General features: G+C 39.9%; 2 protein-coding genes across 6 annotated transcripts in view; both read right to left on the reverse strand.

The window, feature by feature from the left end:
* Window positions 1-12,623, reverse strand: part of mgaa (MAX dimerization protein MGA a) — a 41,939-nt gene extending 29,316 nt beyond the window's left edge. For 4 of the 5 annotated variants that reach the window (XM_061231802.1, XM_061231793.1, XM_061231810.1 and 1 more), the window contains exons 1-2: window positions 9,943-10,074; window positions 253-1,416 (exon numbers count right to left, since the gene is read on the reverse strand). In XM_061231802.1, the coding sequence (XP_061087786.1) occupies window positions 253-1,358 (1,106 nt within the window). In that variant the 5' untranslated portion in view covers window positions 1,359-1,416; window positions 9,943-10,074. Of the gene's footprint in view, window positions 1-252; window positions 1,417-9,942; window positions 10,075-12,539 lie in introns of those variants that run through there. The other variant, XM_061231784.1, reaches the window with a different exon arrangement.
* A 478-nt stretch (window positions 12,624-13,101) lies between these two features.
* tyro3 (TYRO3 protein tyrosine kinase) overlaps window positions 13,102-17,215 on the reverse strand; it is a 37,266-nt gene continuing 33,152 nt past the window's right edge. The window contains exon 19 of the mRNA XM_061231826.1: window positions 13,102-16,263. Coding sequence (XP_061087810.1) covers window positions 15,846-16,263 — 418 coding nt within the window. The 3' untranslated portion in view covers window positions 13,102-15,845. The remainder of the gene's footprint in view (window positions 16,264-17,215) is intronic.

A 17,215-nucleotide genomic window follows, 5' to 3' on the forward strand; every position in this document is an offset into this window, starting at 1 on the left:
AGTCATGCGTTTTGGCCACAGTTTGGCCAATCAGGCTGGATTTGGATGTACCCAATAAGGGAGCAAGCAGCATACTTTCATTTTAGAAGCATTCAGAAGGTTCATCAAAATTTCAATTCCGACATCAAAGGCACTCAATCACACAAACAATCAGTCTACCAATTTTATAAATTGAACCAGACAACATCTTATACTGCAATTGTAGGAAAATTCAGTTGCAGCAATTACATATAGCATTAAAATGCAACTTACGTGATATCCTTTTCTGGTGATTTTGCAGTAGATATGCTACGATCCAAGACTCCAATGTTGTAGTCTGTGGAGCTGAAGAGCTCCTGATCCATTACAAAGTTATCAAAGGTGCTGTTCAGTAGCAGAGACTTCAAACTTTTCTTTAGGGGACTTACATCTTCCTTGTCTCCCACAAACTTGGGGAGATCCACACTTGCGTTAGGTGGCTCTGGTCGAGGCCTAAGGGGTTGGTGGCCTGAGTTATCCTCCCGAAAACCTCTCGCAAAGGGATTGTAATCTATTTTCAGTTGGGTAATGCGCAGGTTCTGGTAGGCTGTGACAGCCATGAACTCTGTCTGGGGGAAGGTGAAGGTCATGACATCTGGCCCGTTGAGCTGAATGACCTCGGGGGCCTTGTCAGCTGGCACCACGTGCAGCCGTGGCAAGTAGCGGTGCTTAGAGTGCAGGATGACATGCCCCTCCTGGTCCAGGGTATTGTTTGTCAGCTTCAATTTGTAGAAGGATATCGGGCTCTGCATCCAGAAGTGGCCCGAGGACGGGGAGTCCGGGTGGATGAAGACCCGGCCCAGCACGTGGGGTTCTGCCTTCCCGGTCGCCTCCCACTGTTGGCCAGACCACCTGTAGCGCAGGTTGTCCACAGGAGTGATATCCATGACCAGGATATAACGCTGGAAGGGCTCCATGCCAGAGATGCGGAATCGGCAGTAGGGGAACATCCTGCGGCCCTGCTTGGTGAGGATCATCTCTGTCCTGCAGCGGTAGAACTCATTCCACATATTGTTGTTATCTAGGGTGACCTTTATGCCCTTGCAGGTGCACTTAGAGGGCAGATTGCCTAGCTGGGTATTGGACTTAGCAGCACCAGAAACGGATGGGACGTAGGGAGTGGGCGGAGGTTGCCCTGGCAGGGTAGGAGAGGAGGTCGTGGCAAGGTTTGCTTCTTGATTGGCCACCAGGATACCTTGGTCACGCCCTCCCTCACTAGCTTGGCCCGGCTTCAGGATAACAAAGAAGGCAGGTGCAGCAGCACTGGTAGGGGCTGCTGCAGGAGCAGCAGCCCCCTCTTCGTGAAGCACCATCAGGGCCTGGTTCTCTGTAGCAGTCATGACCGTGCTGTGGTTCAGGTTCCCTCACCTGGCTCGGTCAGTTTGTTCTAGGAACATTCTAGAGCGAGAGAGAGAGAAATGGTAAGCACTACATCCCTTAACTCACTTCCTCAAAGGTCACCCAGGTGTGTTGTCAATCAACATTTTTACTGGCCCTTCTTAACTAGTGTGGCACTTTTCCATCAACTCTCCCAATAGATTCACCAATAAGTACCAGTCAAGAGGACCAAAAATGACATTTGATTCAACTATATTCAAATATTTTGTATACGATCTGCATTATTCTTGCATTTGTATTGAATGCATATGGTACTTTTAGGCACTACCTGTTATTTTCACTTGGATAATAAGCAATATTATTCAGAGTTTATTAATGCAAGTAGATTTACAGCATAGCAACCACCTAGCACTAGGTGTGAAGATTTAACAGAAATTGTTGATGGATAATGAGTCGCAGTCCAAGCCTCAATACTAAGGATTTTTTCTACCGGCCCAATCGGACTAGTCAGTTGGTGTTCAACTTACCCCAAGTATATTTCCATGAGCCAAGCTTCCAAAATAAATATTATTAGCACTTTTAAAAGGGATTATGCAGGATTATGTGGAATATCAACCAAGCGCTTCTGCCAAATTATGGATTGCTTTCTGAGCAGTTTTGCTCAAGCACATATAATGCTGGAAATCATGGATGATGCCTGTAGTTCAACCAAGGATAAAAATAATATTGTCAGCTAATATCCAGATTGTTAGTTATTTGTTAGAAAAAAATAAACTTACTTCCCAATTAAACCTATTTCACATTTATCCTTAGGGCATATATTTTGGAGTACAGACTTAATTTGGCCATTGTATTAATGAAAGTGTTATTACCATTACAATCCAGAATGCAATGTCACAAAAATAGGTATTTTTCAGTCAACTGCATTTAATGGGTTTTTAAAAAGCTCACTGAACTAGTTTTTTCACTCACATCTGCCAAGTTATTATTTTTATTTTATTTCTTTTGGGGAGGGTTAAGAATCTTGTAAAGTAGGGATGCTTCAATCTGGATTTTTGGGGCAGATTAATAGGAAAATTGTACCGGCTGTCTTTTAGAATGGTCTTAACCATATTATTGTACCCATACGATGACACTGTCTTTGCATAGAGCTGACTTAGATTAAAGTTGCCCATTATTAAACACTCATTAAACTCATGAATAGGCCGTCCAAATATTATTCAGTAAATATCAGATATATACTTCAATATACAGTATATCAGACAAATACTAAGTGACAGATTTTTTATTTGGTAACCTCTCTTTTAATTGCATTCTTGACCTGATCTCGATATGGTAAAAAAAAGAAAAGAAATTGGGACGTTTCATACATTCCCTATTTGAAAATATTTATGACAGTCTCATATGCCTACATAAGGTGTAACAAAATAAAATCTCAACCGCAGCCCCAATCTAAATCCAATTCGATTCACATTTTCAATGAAATGTGCAAATAAAAATAAGAAATGTGCATGGCTACGTAAATGCTACAAATATGAAAATGAATGCCAGACCCAGTCCTACATAGCCTCCTCGAAACTCTGAGCTTCGCTTTGTTCACTAAGCATAATTCATGGGAATATGAGGATCTCTGCATTCTTTGAAGACAATCTATTTCTTTTCTCATCAATAAAAGCCGTTCGCTGTTAACACTCGTGCAAGGTGCACCAAGGTATACACAAGCTGCTTCAGCAAGCGCTGGGTAATGGCCTTATTGACCTGCCAGAAAGCCAAAGCCGGTGCGCTTTGTGCGAACAGTGCCTCACAGATACAGATTTGTCTACAAAGTCGCAGCTGTCAGAACTAGACTGTTCCTGACCATCCAATATTTCAGAATACATCGCTTGCTCAACGTGGTTTCCAGGGGTGCTCTGTGTGAGTTCCTCTCAAACTTTCTTTGTCAGTCTGTAGGACCAACGATCGAGTCATTTGGAGTGAAAATCGGCCGATTTACATCGGTGGCCGATCGATCGGAGCATCCGCTAATGTAATGTCAGTCATGTTTCTGAGTAAAGCAGGCATTTGAAATAGGATTGTATTAAAAATGTATATGCAAATCTAACTTTCACCAATGTGATATGTGATCTGTAGCTAGGTCCTTTTTTCTAATCGTCAGTATTTTCTTTAATGTTACGGACGTGACAGATAAGGAAATGATAAAAAATGTCTGTTTATTGAAAAAGCGCGTCCCATTGTTCAAGTCTTTTTGGGTAAAATACGGCCATTTAATTTAGGCATTTTGGCCGAGTTTAATGTTATCTCGCTTGCTCAATGGAGTACCTGCTCTCAATGTGTCGACACACCTAGTGTACTGTAATAGTGAAGGTGTTTATACCAGTTTAAGTTGCTTTGTAGTTATACATCTTTCAGGACTTTCGTTGCAGCTGTTAACCACCAAATTAAAAACAGTAAGTATTCAGACAAACTTTGGTAGATTTGATGTAAAAAAGGTATTTTCACCATTTGCTGTCTGTCTTGTTCCCATAGTAACGTCAACCAGAGCATACAGAAATGAAGTTACTTATTTCTAAATTAAGCTACATTAACACTTGCCCTTTATGATGTTCCAAACAATTTTGCTAAGGTGTATGTCTCTGACTGTTTTCTTCTTATTTCTCTGCTTCTGCATAATAGCTTCCTTAACTACCTTCATTGGCACAACTCTGGTCCTCATGTTGAGTAACATCAATAAGAGACGCCAAAGGCAATCAAAAGCCTAGAATTGAGACTTGATACTGAAAGCATTCTTATACCTGCGCTATGGAAGCAATTGAATACCCTGACTAATCAGAAACAGTGGAGAAGCCAATTGTCCAATTACATTTGGTCCCTTAAAATGGAGGGACTATGTATAAAATGGGATGTCATTCTTACATGGATCACCTGATATGGCAGTAAATACCCTCAAATTAAAGATGTTCATTATTTAATTTCAAATCCAGTATGCTTGAGTCCAGAGCAGAAATGATACCACTGTCCCAATACTTATGAACTGCACTGTAGTCCCATTTCAGGACACCAGAATCTTTGGGACACATTAAGGTTATGTAAAATAAAGTCGTCATGTCTGCTACTTTGTCAGAGGTCTTCCTTCATCTACAAGTTCCTTTGTCATTGCTTCTTAATAATGTCCCAAACAGTCAATTGTGGTTCCATTACCATGTAAATCAATGCTATTTGACAATGCAATCTGCTATTTGGAAAGTGAGTAGTCTCCGCAAAATACCTATCCTTTTGAGTCACATCCATGACTTTATTTGTCACATTTTTTTTTTTTTTTTTACTTAATATTTTTAATATTATTATTATTAATATTATTATTTCGGCCCCTCCGCTCATCCAAGTGGGTACTACGACAATATGAATAACATTTTTTTGTCATGCAAGAAGATGATTTTTCATTTTGTTTGTCATTTTCTGTCTAAATATCACATCCATGGAATTGTCCAATTATCAGAAAGCATTGGAAGAAATATTAAAGAATGATGAGACTAACATTCGCCATTGATAAGCATGTGTCGGTACAGAAATGATCAAGTTAGCTTCCAGGATGGTAAAACATCTCTTTCCAAGATAAGACCTGTACTTGATTGTTGCTATTCAGGCCTAACGGTCTGACTGGTTCTAAACAGTATATTATCACACAAAATATTCAAGAACAGCCAAAAGCAGCCTGTATGACCAATTAAGATGAACAATTCGGCTAAGGCTTGAGAAGTCAAATAGAAGCAAATTTGAAATTTGGGTAATAAATACATTTTGAAACACATGCAATTAACATGCCCATTTTGGGGGATTGGCCACGGAGATGCCTACTTTAAAATCCTGTAACTTTTAAACGGTACTGACAAAATGAATGAATTTATGAGGATAATACTGATGCAGTTTGTTACTTCAGTACACTAACTCATTGATCTGCATATTTCAAAAGGACCTTTAGCTCTTCCTCTGATGTGGTTCTATAATCTTTAGTAAAAACTCACAACGGGATCGATGACCCATTTTCAGATCATTGCGTACCAGAGAGCCTCTGCTGGGGGGCTGAGCATTCACGGTTTGTGTATTGAACTGCAGAAAGTGTCTTTCTCTTCTGCAGTAATAGGGGTCCAGGAGGGCAACTAAGTGACGAGTAAGTAAATATCTACAAGCTGTATGAAAATCTTGGTTGTGGTTACTTCTTCCAATGAACCCTCCCATTGGTACAGAAGAAGTTAAGGTAAGCACTGCAGGATGCAGCAAGGGTTCAGTTTGGTTTTCGGTTTCTGCCAACAGCCATTGATCCCATTCGCGGCAGCAAAGGCTCTCCGTCTCGGTAACCCTGAGGATGAATTCGCCGTTCCCACACTAACACCAATTTCTGTTCTCACTTTTCTTGTTAGCTTTAGTTGCCTCGTTCTCTGCCGTCTGTCTCTCTCGCTCACAAAATTCCCATTAAACACTGTAACACTGTATTTCTTTGTCAAAATCAAAAGCTTGTCCTCTAACTCTGCAAAGTCAAGTAATATTTGTATGCTAACATTACCATATTTTCGTGGCAGTTCCATGTGATTGCCTGGGTGGTTTCATAAACCAGTCTGCGTTCAAGGGTGGAGTTTGAGCGGCCATTACCTTCTGGGGAACACAGGCTGGAGATTCAAGCCAAACACAGTGACACCCATAATTAGGAAACGACTACACTGACGGTGATATTAAAAAGGCCTACATACATAATTTAAGCATTTAATCCAAATAATCTCAACTGAAAGAAGTGTGACAGTGCTCCTATAATAACTTCCTGTGCGTCTGTTTTCATTCTAAACAAGCACTCGACAAGCGAGCCCAAGCAAGCAATCTTTGGCTATTTCAGAGGGTTAAGAATGCAAAAACAGATAACTATAATTCTGCATCATTTAATTATCAAATCATTTCTGTGCGTTTTAAATCTGTAGCTGCAGTTCCTCTTATGTCTTATTGTATGGCGTTTCTTAAGGTTCACAGTGTTTATTTGTTGACACACAAATTCAAACTACCGGCAAACTGAATGTAGCTTTCCACTATGCCGTAACGTTATATATAAAATCAAATAGCATTAGGCTACATAATTTTACAAAATTAGCCATTTTCCACAAAAATAAAGATTTTTATTTTAAAATGGTACATTTTCCATTTCATTTTATGAGTCATTCCTGGTTAGTTTTTTTTCCTGCTGAAGTATCGATTTGGTATCGATACCAAGTTACCAAAGCTGGTACAGGTAACTTTAATGGAAATTTTGGTATTGATCCAACACTACCCCAATGAATAAGTAGACGACATTACTGATTCTGACAGAGCAGAATGCTAAAATACTATAGTTATCAAATAATTTCTGTGCGTTTTAAATCTGTAACTGTTGGTTCACTTATGGCTTACTGTATAGGGTTTCTTCATCCATGTTTATTAGTTGACACGTGACTTCAAACTACCGGTAAACTGAACATCGCTTTCCACTATGCCATATCTACATAAAAATAAATGAAGCAATACATTATCATTAGTCTATTTATCCATTGGATATTGAAAGCGAAAATTCCCTGCTTTCAGCAAAAAATGGACCATGTTAATCTCACCACCATGATTGTCCCACTCCATATAAAATGCATTGGCAAAGTTTACCGTTACATACACATATATCAAATTGTACAGAGACCTGTACTGGCGTAAAATGATTAGACCAGTCGCCTATGGTAAAATAGACCTGCATATTATATTGCGTGACCAAAGTTCTTAACGGGAGAATATTTACAGATTTAATGCCAATCAAGTCCATCAGGCAGAAGACATAGGGAAGAGGGATGAAAACAGGAAGAATTATCATTTTAACTGACGCATGAAAAAATAAAAAAGACAAACAATCGTGACTTACAATGGTGACAGTTAGCCCAACTATTAAGATGGCCAAAATAAAGTAAGAAAATGTAATTACAGGGCCCAGGGCACTGCATTTGCACACCGGGGACTGGGGTTCGATTCCCGGTCCCGCCAGAAGCCAAGTTTGGCCGGCTCACGTGGAGCAGCATAATTGGTTCGCTGTTCCAGAGGGAGGGACTTGGCAGGGTTAGTAAATCGCCGCACAATAAAAGCACCTCGGGCGCCTTGGAATCACGGAAAACGAGCATGAGACGGGACGGCTTGAAGAAGGCGTGTTGCCCTCCCTCCGGCCGCTGAGGGACGGGGTGTGGGCGGTGTATCTAATACTAACTCTAATTGAATCAGATGGGGCACAATTGGCTACCAAATAAAAAAAAATTGTCATTACATTTGTCAGTACGCCTGTAAAAATAAAATAAAAGATACAAGCCCTAGCGGTCATAAGCAGTATCGGTTACACATGGTTAAACGTTATATACGTGTGTATATATACATCTTATTTTAATCTTTTTTTAATTTTTTTTTTATGTATTAATGCACAGGTATCGGATCGGTACTCGGTATCGGCCGATGCACAGATATCAGGAATCGGAATCAGTATCGGGAAGGAAATAAAATGGTATCGGAACATCTCTACAGAGAATATGGGCAATTCCAGCATTATGGATGTGACATTTGGACACAAAATGACAAACAAAATCCCTCAGAAAAATGACTCTTCTTACATGATAAAAAATGTATGTATAATACATATTATCATAACACCCTGAGGGGCAACTCTGAATTTTAAAGTCTAATGCAGAAAGTTAGAAATCCATGTAATGTAGAAGGCTTGGCTGAACATATAAATAGCAATTTTGAAAAATATTTACATCTTCGTCTCGCGATAGTACCATGTGGATGTGATGCCATTGCGTTATGGATGTGACATGTATGAAATGCACATTGTTTGACGATCTATTTCCCAATCTAATTTTAACACATTTGTTGACATCAAAGGTTCTGAATGCTAGTTTTGACATTGAGGAAACCATTTGAAATGGTTTTGAATGTTTTCAAGATGGCTGCCAAATAGCATTGATTTCAATGGTAATGGGACTAATAAATACATTTTCCTGTTGTTAGATTACATTTGATCAGATTTCAAAATGGTTACAGACTGTTTGGGACATAAGTTTAATTGGGAAGTAAGTAAGTTTATTTTGACATTGGTTGACATCACAGTGGAATTGCCCATATCAGTGTACTGAATACTATACTGCATGAATTCGGACTACTATGCGTTGCATAGTATTGTATGTTGCACGCATTGATATTTGTTGGATATTTTAGCAGTGACAAAATTCTGGACACCTGTTTGATCTGTTTTCTATCAAGGATATATTCACACAAAATAATGCACACGACTCGGCCAATCAGAAAGCTGTATTGGCCCTAGGTGGTCAAATTTTTCAGTGCCGTGGTATAATCACATATAGTGCACAGGCCAGTATACTTTAATGCAGTGGTTCTTAACCTGGGTTCGATAAAAGCATAGGTATATATATTTTTTTCCAATAAAATATATACCTATGTTTTGAAGAAATCATATTTTATTTTTCCAATTACGAAGGGTTCGGTGAATGCACTGATGAAGATTGCAGGGTTCAGTACCTCCAATAAGGTTAAGAACCACTGCTTTAATGGGACTTTAGTGTTTCATTATCAAAAACTATAGACTGTTAAAGTGATTAAGTTGCATAAACAGCTTACTGTGCGATTTCTGTGAATGGAAGTGTGAATTACACTTGCAGTGTCAAATATATACCACCATACAGAGTAATAATGGTTTAGTAGTAATAATAGACATTTGCGTTAAACAATTATAGCGAGGACAAAAAAATTGCCAACTGAGCTGCGACTCACGCAGTACTAGTAGCTAGCTAGTACTCAAGTCACTAGTCAAAATCACAACGCGCCTTCAATGAAATACAGCCATAACATTCTCCATACTTAATACCACGCTACAAAAACACTGATTGGAACAGCTAGTTGAGTCAATTGTATTGTTAAGAAAATAAATCATTCAAACAACTTGCATAGGGAATGAAACCGAAAACACTGCAAAATGAAATTAATAAATAAAAAGAAATCCAAAACGTTTCCCGAATTACAATTACTGGGCCTACGTGGCGCTATATTTCAGTAAGATCACGTTACTAAGCCAACTAGCACACAAGGTTAGCTGTCTAGCTAACTTTAGCAAACACAAAACAGCAATTCTCTACTAACCAGTTGTGCTGGGCCTTTCCTTATCCTATTTTGTTTACGTGCCATTATGGTGTTTTTAGCACCATATTTAATGAAGACGGGTTGCTGTAGTAAACTCAGACCTCCTATTCTTCGAAGTAGAGGACAAAGGCCTCAAATACTCTTCGACGATAACAGCAACTCGTGACAGCAGGCCCAAGAACAAAACTTGGCACCGACTTCATATGCTATCCTAGCGCGTGCACAAGGCAATAGGCCTCAATGGCGCGTGATTTCCAACTCACCACGATGGGTGCAAGAAATTAACCTCGGGTTTTATGGCACCCCAACACTTCAAGCGTGGCCACTGCCAACTGTATAATTTTCTCTTTGCAGGAACATCACACAACTATCAAAAGAAATCGTTACCTTTTTTCAGTCCAGAAAAGGATCAAGATGAAAACCGTCTGTCCTTTCTCGTATTCCTCGGCTCGTCCTCCCTGTTTCCCCCTTGCAAACATTACCCCCGAGCGTCTCACCCAGCTGGAGAAAACCTACGTGCTGTGGAAAATGACGTCAGAGAACCGTGGTGGCACGCTCGCGTCCAGTTCTTCCGCGCAGACTCCCTTCCGATCAGGACTTCGAGGGTTTGTCACGTGCGACCACAAAACTAAATGCGCAAGCGCCAGTTTTACATGTACCGCCAGTCCGACATAAGTCATGTCGAGAGTATCGCATAAATACCGAATTTAAATAAATAAGTATGTCCACATGTTGAAGTCCTGCAAATTCATTGAGTAGATGGAAGGCGGTGGCTCCGTCACACCGTTTCCGACCTGTTATTTCCTCGTGGCGGTGGCAATTTGATACAGAGTAGCCTAACTGCTGGTCACATGGACTCGACGCCTAGTTACTGTAGCTCGAGGTGTTCCTCTGTTCAGTGATCAGTAGAGAGAGACGCTGTGGTTCTCCCGGCTTACCTTTGTTTTCGAGAACGATAACCATATCTCTGATCAGGATTTCATTCAACATGTTTCCTTAGAAATAGCGTTGTTGCTTACTTCCCTAAATAATAATATTCCAACGCAACTGCCCACCTGGAAACGTACTCAGTTAAATCACTAGGCTACCGTATTTTTGAAGCTTTCTTCACTCACGTTTACTGTTCTTCACAGATAGGAGGTGAAAAACAAAACGTTTAACTTCGTCTACTTTTTGTTGACTGCATCCACTAGGCTACATCAGGTGGTTTATTTGATTCATGTAAGCATATCTTTTATAAATACTGATATACAATCTGAACACATTTTAAATGCTCGAGTACTTCAGTTAAAAGGACGGCATAACTACGTCGCAACTAAGCTATTACGTTTTGTAACATGGTATTGTTGCTATGTATCATGTAGGTGTAACTATACGTCTACGTTTATAAACAAAATATGCAAGATGTGTGCTCCTGTTACTGATGTAGATGTGATCTCAAACTTTAACTTAATTTAACTACTTTGATATTTCTGCTGTGAATATTTGACGTGTTTACTGTGTAACCTGACAGCCATTTTCGGCCAGGTCTCCATAGGAAAAGATTTTGAATCTCAGTGGGACTTCCAGGTAAAATAAAGGCTAAATAATAAATAATAGGCTACATATGGTACACACCGACGTGTTATGTGGTTTAAAAACTTATTCTTTGCAGTTTAAGTATTACTTAACATTTAATGTGCGGGAGATTAAGGATGCATCCCCTAAAAGTTTGATACTTATAGTCTACAGTTTACCACGACGAGCCTATTTTGAATGTAAGAATCAAAACGTAAATCTGTTGATTCTCTTTTAACCCGGTGTGTTACTTGTCCAAAAACTTCACTGAAGTCCATGGCTTTAGGTCTTTGTTTTAAGCTTTGTTTAGATTCTTTAGTCTACCATGTTATTCGGCTACGTAATAATTTATTTGTGTAATATTTTTTATTAAATGGTAAATTATTTCCTTTGGACTGCTCAAAATCTTTTTATGCTATAGCCAATGAAAGCAGTCGTACCATTCTCGCGTTTCTTATGGCATTCGAGAAATAAAATAAGCCTAATCACATAGGCTACAAACGTTTTACAGAATCGTCTACGTGTCCTTCGCCGCTGTCATCAAGAATGTACCGAGCTTTTATTTATGTAGGCTATAGGAATACTTTAAAACACCAAGGCCGCTAGACAGATAAGCCTAAATATTTTAAATATACTCTTCCTCGTCAAATTTCGCTTCACTGTTACTTGGAACATGTCCAAAGCCAAATCCCAGTCTTAACTTGACTGATCCAGCCGTGGTTAGACGAGTACGCTAATTATGCATACATATATCAGGGTGGTGCAGGTATGGGCACGTGGTTACAAATACCGCTACACAAAAATAAGTCAACTGAATACATTTGTTATCAACAGTTATCAACTCTATAAAAGTTTAGGGGTGCTGTTTCGATGGCATTGTGTTATATTGAGCTCGTGTTCAATATAAAGTTATGAGTGAAGTGCAATCGTGTCAACACAATAGACTGACTCCAAGCACAGAACGAGGTAGGCGACAGCAATTCCTGTCGATGACGAAACCGGACTAGCCATTGCTTTCCTTTGGCTGTTTGTGGGTCACGTGCTCATACAACAGCAGCGCCACCGCGGTCAGGCCAGGATAGCTGGGATCGACAAGCGATGAAAATGGGAAACGTGCAAATACGAAATCGCTTTGACCACTTGCCACACTGAAATCAATGTCATTAAAAAACCAACGACAGGCTGCAGTTTTGCATTATGTCAAAACGGATGGCCCTGCGTATTCTGTAGCGTGCAGATGGCGCCAAGCAGTTGAAGGCATGTCTCTTCAGCCACTATCGTCAGATGAGCACGTTGATAACACCCTGTCTTCCACGAGCCAAAATGCATATTAAGTCATGAAACATTTTGCTATATTATTCTTAACCGATGCTGACATACGCTGAGTACAAGATGGGATGCAAACTGAAATATGTATAGATGTTTACCTCGGGAAACAAGCCTTATGAAAACGATTTGAGCATTCCTCACTGAAATCCTTCCGATGGCTCGGCTAAGGACGGGGTGAGAAACTTGGGAAGCGCTTCAACAATGCGCATGCGCTGCCGCTGAGCGTTCTTGGCGACCTTCCGAGAGGTTAGGTCTTTAGCAACTGGAGAGGAAGGCATGGGGGATCGTTTGGCACTTTGGTCTGAAACCCAGATGTCCATTGCTCAGAAGCTCAATGAGCTTCCCTCATTCAGTTGGGTACATTATGGTTGGTAAAATACTTTTTACCAGCATTGCTGAAAGAGAGGTACACACTATGTGCTTTTGTGGACATAGACAGTGCAACTACATCGCTGGAGAAACATTTAACAATAGGAGTCACAATTATTATTTAACCCCAGACTTTTAAAAATAAAAGATGACTCCACAATGTAGTTTTTGGCCATATGCTGGTGCATATAAATAATAAAATGAAGTGGAAACCAGGTGACATTGAAATACAATATTAATATCAGTATATGTTAACATGTATGTATCGAACAGTCACTAGAAAGGATCACATTATATGTTCATGGAAAATGATTAATTTTATTGGTTCTCTCAGTATTCCACTAAATCAACATACAAAATGTTAGATTTGCAATTTACAGTGCAACATTTACAACTTTACCATTGATAACAGAGGAACATATTGTGTAGATCAAATTTTGTTTTTTGAATGTAAGACACAAAAATACTGAATTCCTGGCAAACCAAGAACTTAAGTTGTTTCATTTCTTTATTCAAAATTTAAATCAGTAATTTTAGCCTTCTGCTCAAGGCTGTGCTAGTGCCATAGTTTGCTCGAATACCTCCTTAAATATTATCATTTGTAAATATACATGTTCAAGCTTCAAGAATATTGTCCTCAAAAACATTTTACTCCTGGAACTACATTAAGAAAACATAAGTTACAAAACTGGGATAACCCTGTTCTGCCATTATAAAATTATGTTCCCACTGTTGTGTTGACAACTGTACATAGTGAATAGCTACTGTACATTATTAATAAGTTATCTGCCCTTATGTATCCCAGCCACAGTCACAGTACTCTACAACAGGAACAGGTGAATCTCAGCCATATCCTCCTTGTTTCCAAGTATCCTCCTGGTGAGACCAGGAAGCTTGTTGTTTGCCTCTCATTACTCAGATCAGAGCCAATGTCTGAGGCACTTCAGCATCATTAGTGTATACAGTGAAAACATTACAGCCCATTGTTTCTTATTTATTACACAGAATTTAATTTGACATTTCAGCTTTACTCACAATATTTCAAAACAATGTAGCAGTGGCTTGTTTGCGTGGTTGGCATGTGGTCATTGTGACTGCACAACATTTCCCTTGTCAACCTACTTCAGATGGGTACTCTATACAGGGTACACTATAGAGCAGCATATACGTTCAGTGAGCACTTTATTAGGCATTTATTAGACTTATCTTCTGCTGCTGTAGCCTATCCATTTAAGAGGTTTGACATGTTGTGTGTTATCTTCTGCATACCACTGTTGTAATGTGTTGTAATTTGCATTACTGTCACCTTCCTATCAGCTTTGACCAGTCTGGCCCTTCTCCACGGACCTATCTATTTTACAAGGTGTTTTTGCCCACAGAACTGCTGCTCACTGGATGTTTTTGTTTTTTGCACCAGTCCCTGCAAACTCTAAAGACTGTTGTGCATGAAAATCCCAGGAGATGAGCAGTTTCTGAGATATTTAAACCACCCTGTCTGGCACGAACAATCATTCCACAGTCAACGTCTCTTAGATAACATTTCTTCACCATTCTGACATTTGGTCTAAAAAAGAGCTGAACCTATTGACCATGTATTCATGCTTTTATGCATTTAGTTGCTGCCACAATTGGCTGATTTAATTTTGGACTTAGGACTTCTAACGGTCAAGAGAGGAATAGCAGCAACAAACACCTTCAAACCACAACACTGTTTATCCCTCCCTCTTCTCTGTAAACGTGCTGATGTTGAAACGCCATTGGCTGTGGCGATTACAATACATTTTTAACGAATGAGATTGAATTATTGTACAGTTAAACCTCAATTTTATGAACACAGGCAGAGGGTGAGTCAACATGTCAGTGAGCCTTCTTCAATCATAGGAAGGGATTTACAATGGTCTTGTAACAATGTTTTAACACAAAAATCTAACCTAGTGCACCTGTAAATATTTGCATTAACAAGCTGGTGTACAGTTCTACCTAATAAAGTGCTCAATGAGTGTAAATGAATGTTAGCAATTGGTATCCAAATAAAGTAATAAATATATTCCTTAAAATGCTTGGGCCTTTAAAACCAAAAACTAGATGTGAACAAATATTTCAGTTCAAATATATAAATTATTCAGACGCTATAGAAAACAGAAAAACAGAGTTAGGATATGATAAAATAAGACAAGACCATTTGTATTCTCTATTTGCAAAATCAACCTTACATTGCAAAGAAATACATTCTAATTCGACACAGAAATCACAAATTCACGTCCCTTGGAAATCCCAAGAGTGCACGTGGCTGAAGCTCTGGTCCTTATACCAGTGACTGATGAATCCTGGGGAAATTCTGAAAGCACATGTTCATATCGGTCTCAAGTATAACATACCTGTACAGTATATTGGTTCTTTCTGAGATTTGAGAGAGCAGTTTTGAGACAAAAACATCTAAAATCAAATCACTTCAAATATCTACAAAAGGACAGGCAATTCTTAAATTAATTAGCATTTTAAGCCTTCAACTGTAACCTGGAGTAGATCTGTTTTATGTTCTCTGTGTGTATTGCTATACATATTTAAATTACTACATAACATTTCTCTATGACACATTAATTGTATTGCACCTCATGCCAAGGAAATCTCCATTCCATCTCTGTTAGCCTTTCTACTTTTTGTAATTATGGTTGAAAAAAAGTGATGCATTAAAATAGGTAGCAGCCCTGTTGGGCCATACAGCCTAGAGAAGTAAGGCACTGTGTGATCCATCCCGCTCAGCAGATTTAATGTGTTAGTGGAACTGATTGTGTATCAGGTTCTAAAGTCACTAAAGAGCCATTTCCGAAAGCAGCCATTGTTTGGGACAGTGGGAGTTTGGCGGGTAGTCTGGTTAAAGTTCTCTCCATGCAAAGTGCCTTTCCCACTGAGTCTACTGGGTGGGGCTGAGGGTCTCATGTTGCTGGAGTGCATACATACCTCCACCCTCCCAATGTCTGTCAGTCTGTTTGAGGAGTCTGTCTGTGGGCCTGGCTGTTTGGGAGGGCGGGGTTTCACACATTTATGACCACATCCTCCTCTTCTTCCCTGGGGTCCTCCCCCAGCCCCCCCACGGCCCCAGCCTGGCCCCCATCTTCCTCTGGGGTGCTTCGTGGGTCGATGATGTAGCGGTAATCCCCGCCGATGGCCAGGGCGGCGCCTGAGGCCACCACCAGCCAGTCCTTCTCCTCCTCCTCCATGCCGGGACACTGCCAAGGCATTGACCACCCCAGCTCCTCCAGACCCAGCGAGCTGGCCCCAAACCCCGCCCCTGCCTCGCACCCATCCGCTTCCAAGTTCACGTAAAGCAGCGGCTCCTTGCCGGGATCCGGAGACAGCCCCGCCCACACCCCTTCCAGCTGGTCAATCAGCTGCTGGAAGCAGGGACGGCACTTTGGCACAGGGCTCCAGCAGCTGTGCATGATCTCATAGCTGTGGGACATAACAAGAGACATCACAGGGTGTGACGGTGAGATATACGAAAGGAAAGCATGGGCAAGGGGAAGATGAAGAAGATTCAAGATGACAGCAGGACACACGTGGGACCCTTTGGGCATATACTGTAGTCTTGAATCCAAATCCAGCCCTGGTTTTCTTTTGTCGCAGGTATTAGGACTTCCAAGGAATCTCTTGCCTCTCTAGCCTCTCAAGTATTCTCGAGTGAATATTTCTGATGAAGACTGTGAAAACACCTTTGGCTCCAATATAGAGCGCATTTTCATTTTATATCAGTGAGCATCTAAATATATTCAAAATATTATAGTATTATTCATAGTATTATTATTCAGCATGCATATAAATAAGGAACAAGCCTGCTTTTGAGTAATAAATAGCATGTGAAATTGTGCAATGTGTTTGACTTGTTGATGGGTGTTGCATATTTGACAAAAACGTCAATCAATGGATCAATCAATCAATATATTAGTACACAAGATGTTATCATTGTGATTATTGTACTTATGTTTTACAATCTTCTCGACCTGTTGCTGTGTGAGGAAAGCACAAGGAGTGGGAGAGGAAGGGGGAGGGTGATAATTGGGGCAAAGTGCAAACACTTCTTTTCAGGATAAAATGTGTTGTATACTTTAGTAAGCAAAATACTGTATTTTACAATTACATGTGTCCTTTTAGAGTCCTTTTTGAAAAACTGCCTAGACATAGCTTAGAAAAAATAATGCAGAATGCAATTTTTTGGAGATATTGTCATCAAATTTGAAAGGGGATTTGTCCACAGTCTTTTGGCTGTGACCCTCTAAGTGCACGAGGCACTGCCACAATAATCTGCATCCACTCAAAAACAGAAAATCTTTTCAGTGAGAAAATAATCTTCCACTTCCACTGTGTTTGAGTTTCTGCAACTTTGTTTTAGTAATACTTAAGAGTA

The sequence above is a fragment of the Conger conger genome, chromosome 1 (genome assembly GCF_963514075.1).
Source record: "Conger conger chromosome 1, fConCon1.1, whole genome shotgun sequence".
Taxonomy (NCBI): domain Eukaryota; kingdom Metazoa; phylum Chordata; class Actinopteri; order Anguilliformes; family Congridae; genus Conger; species Conger conger.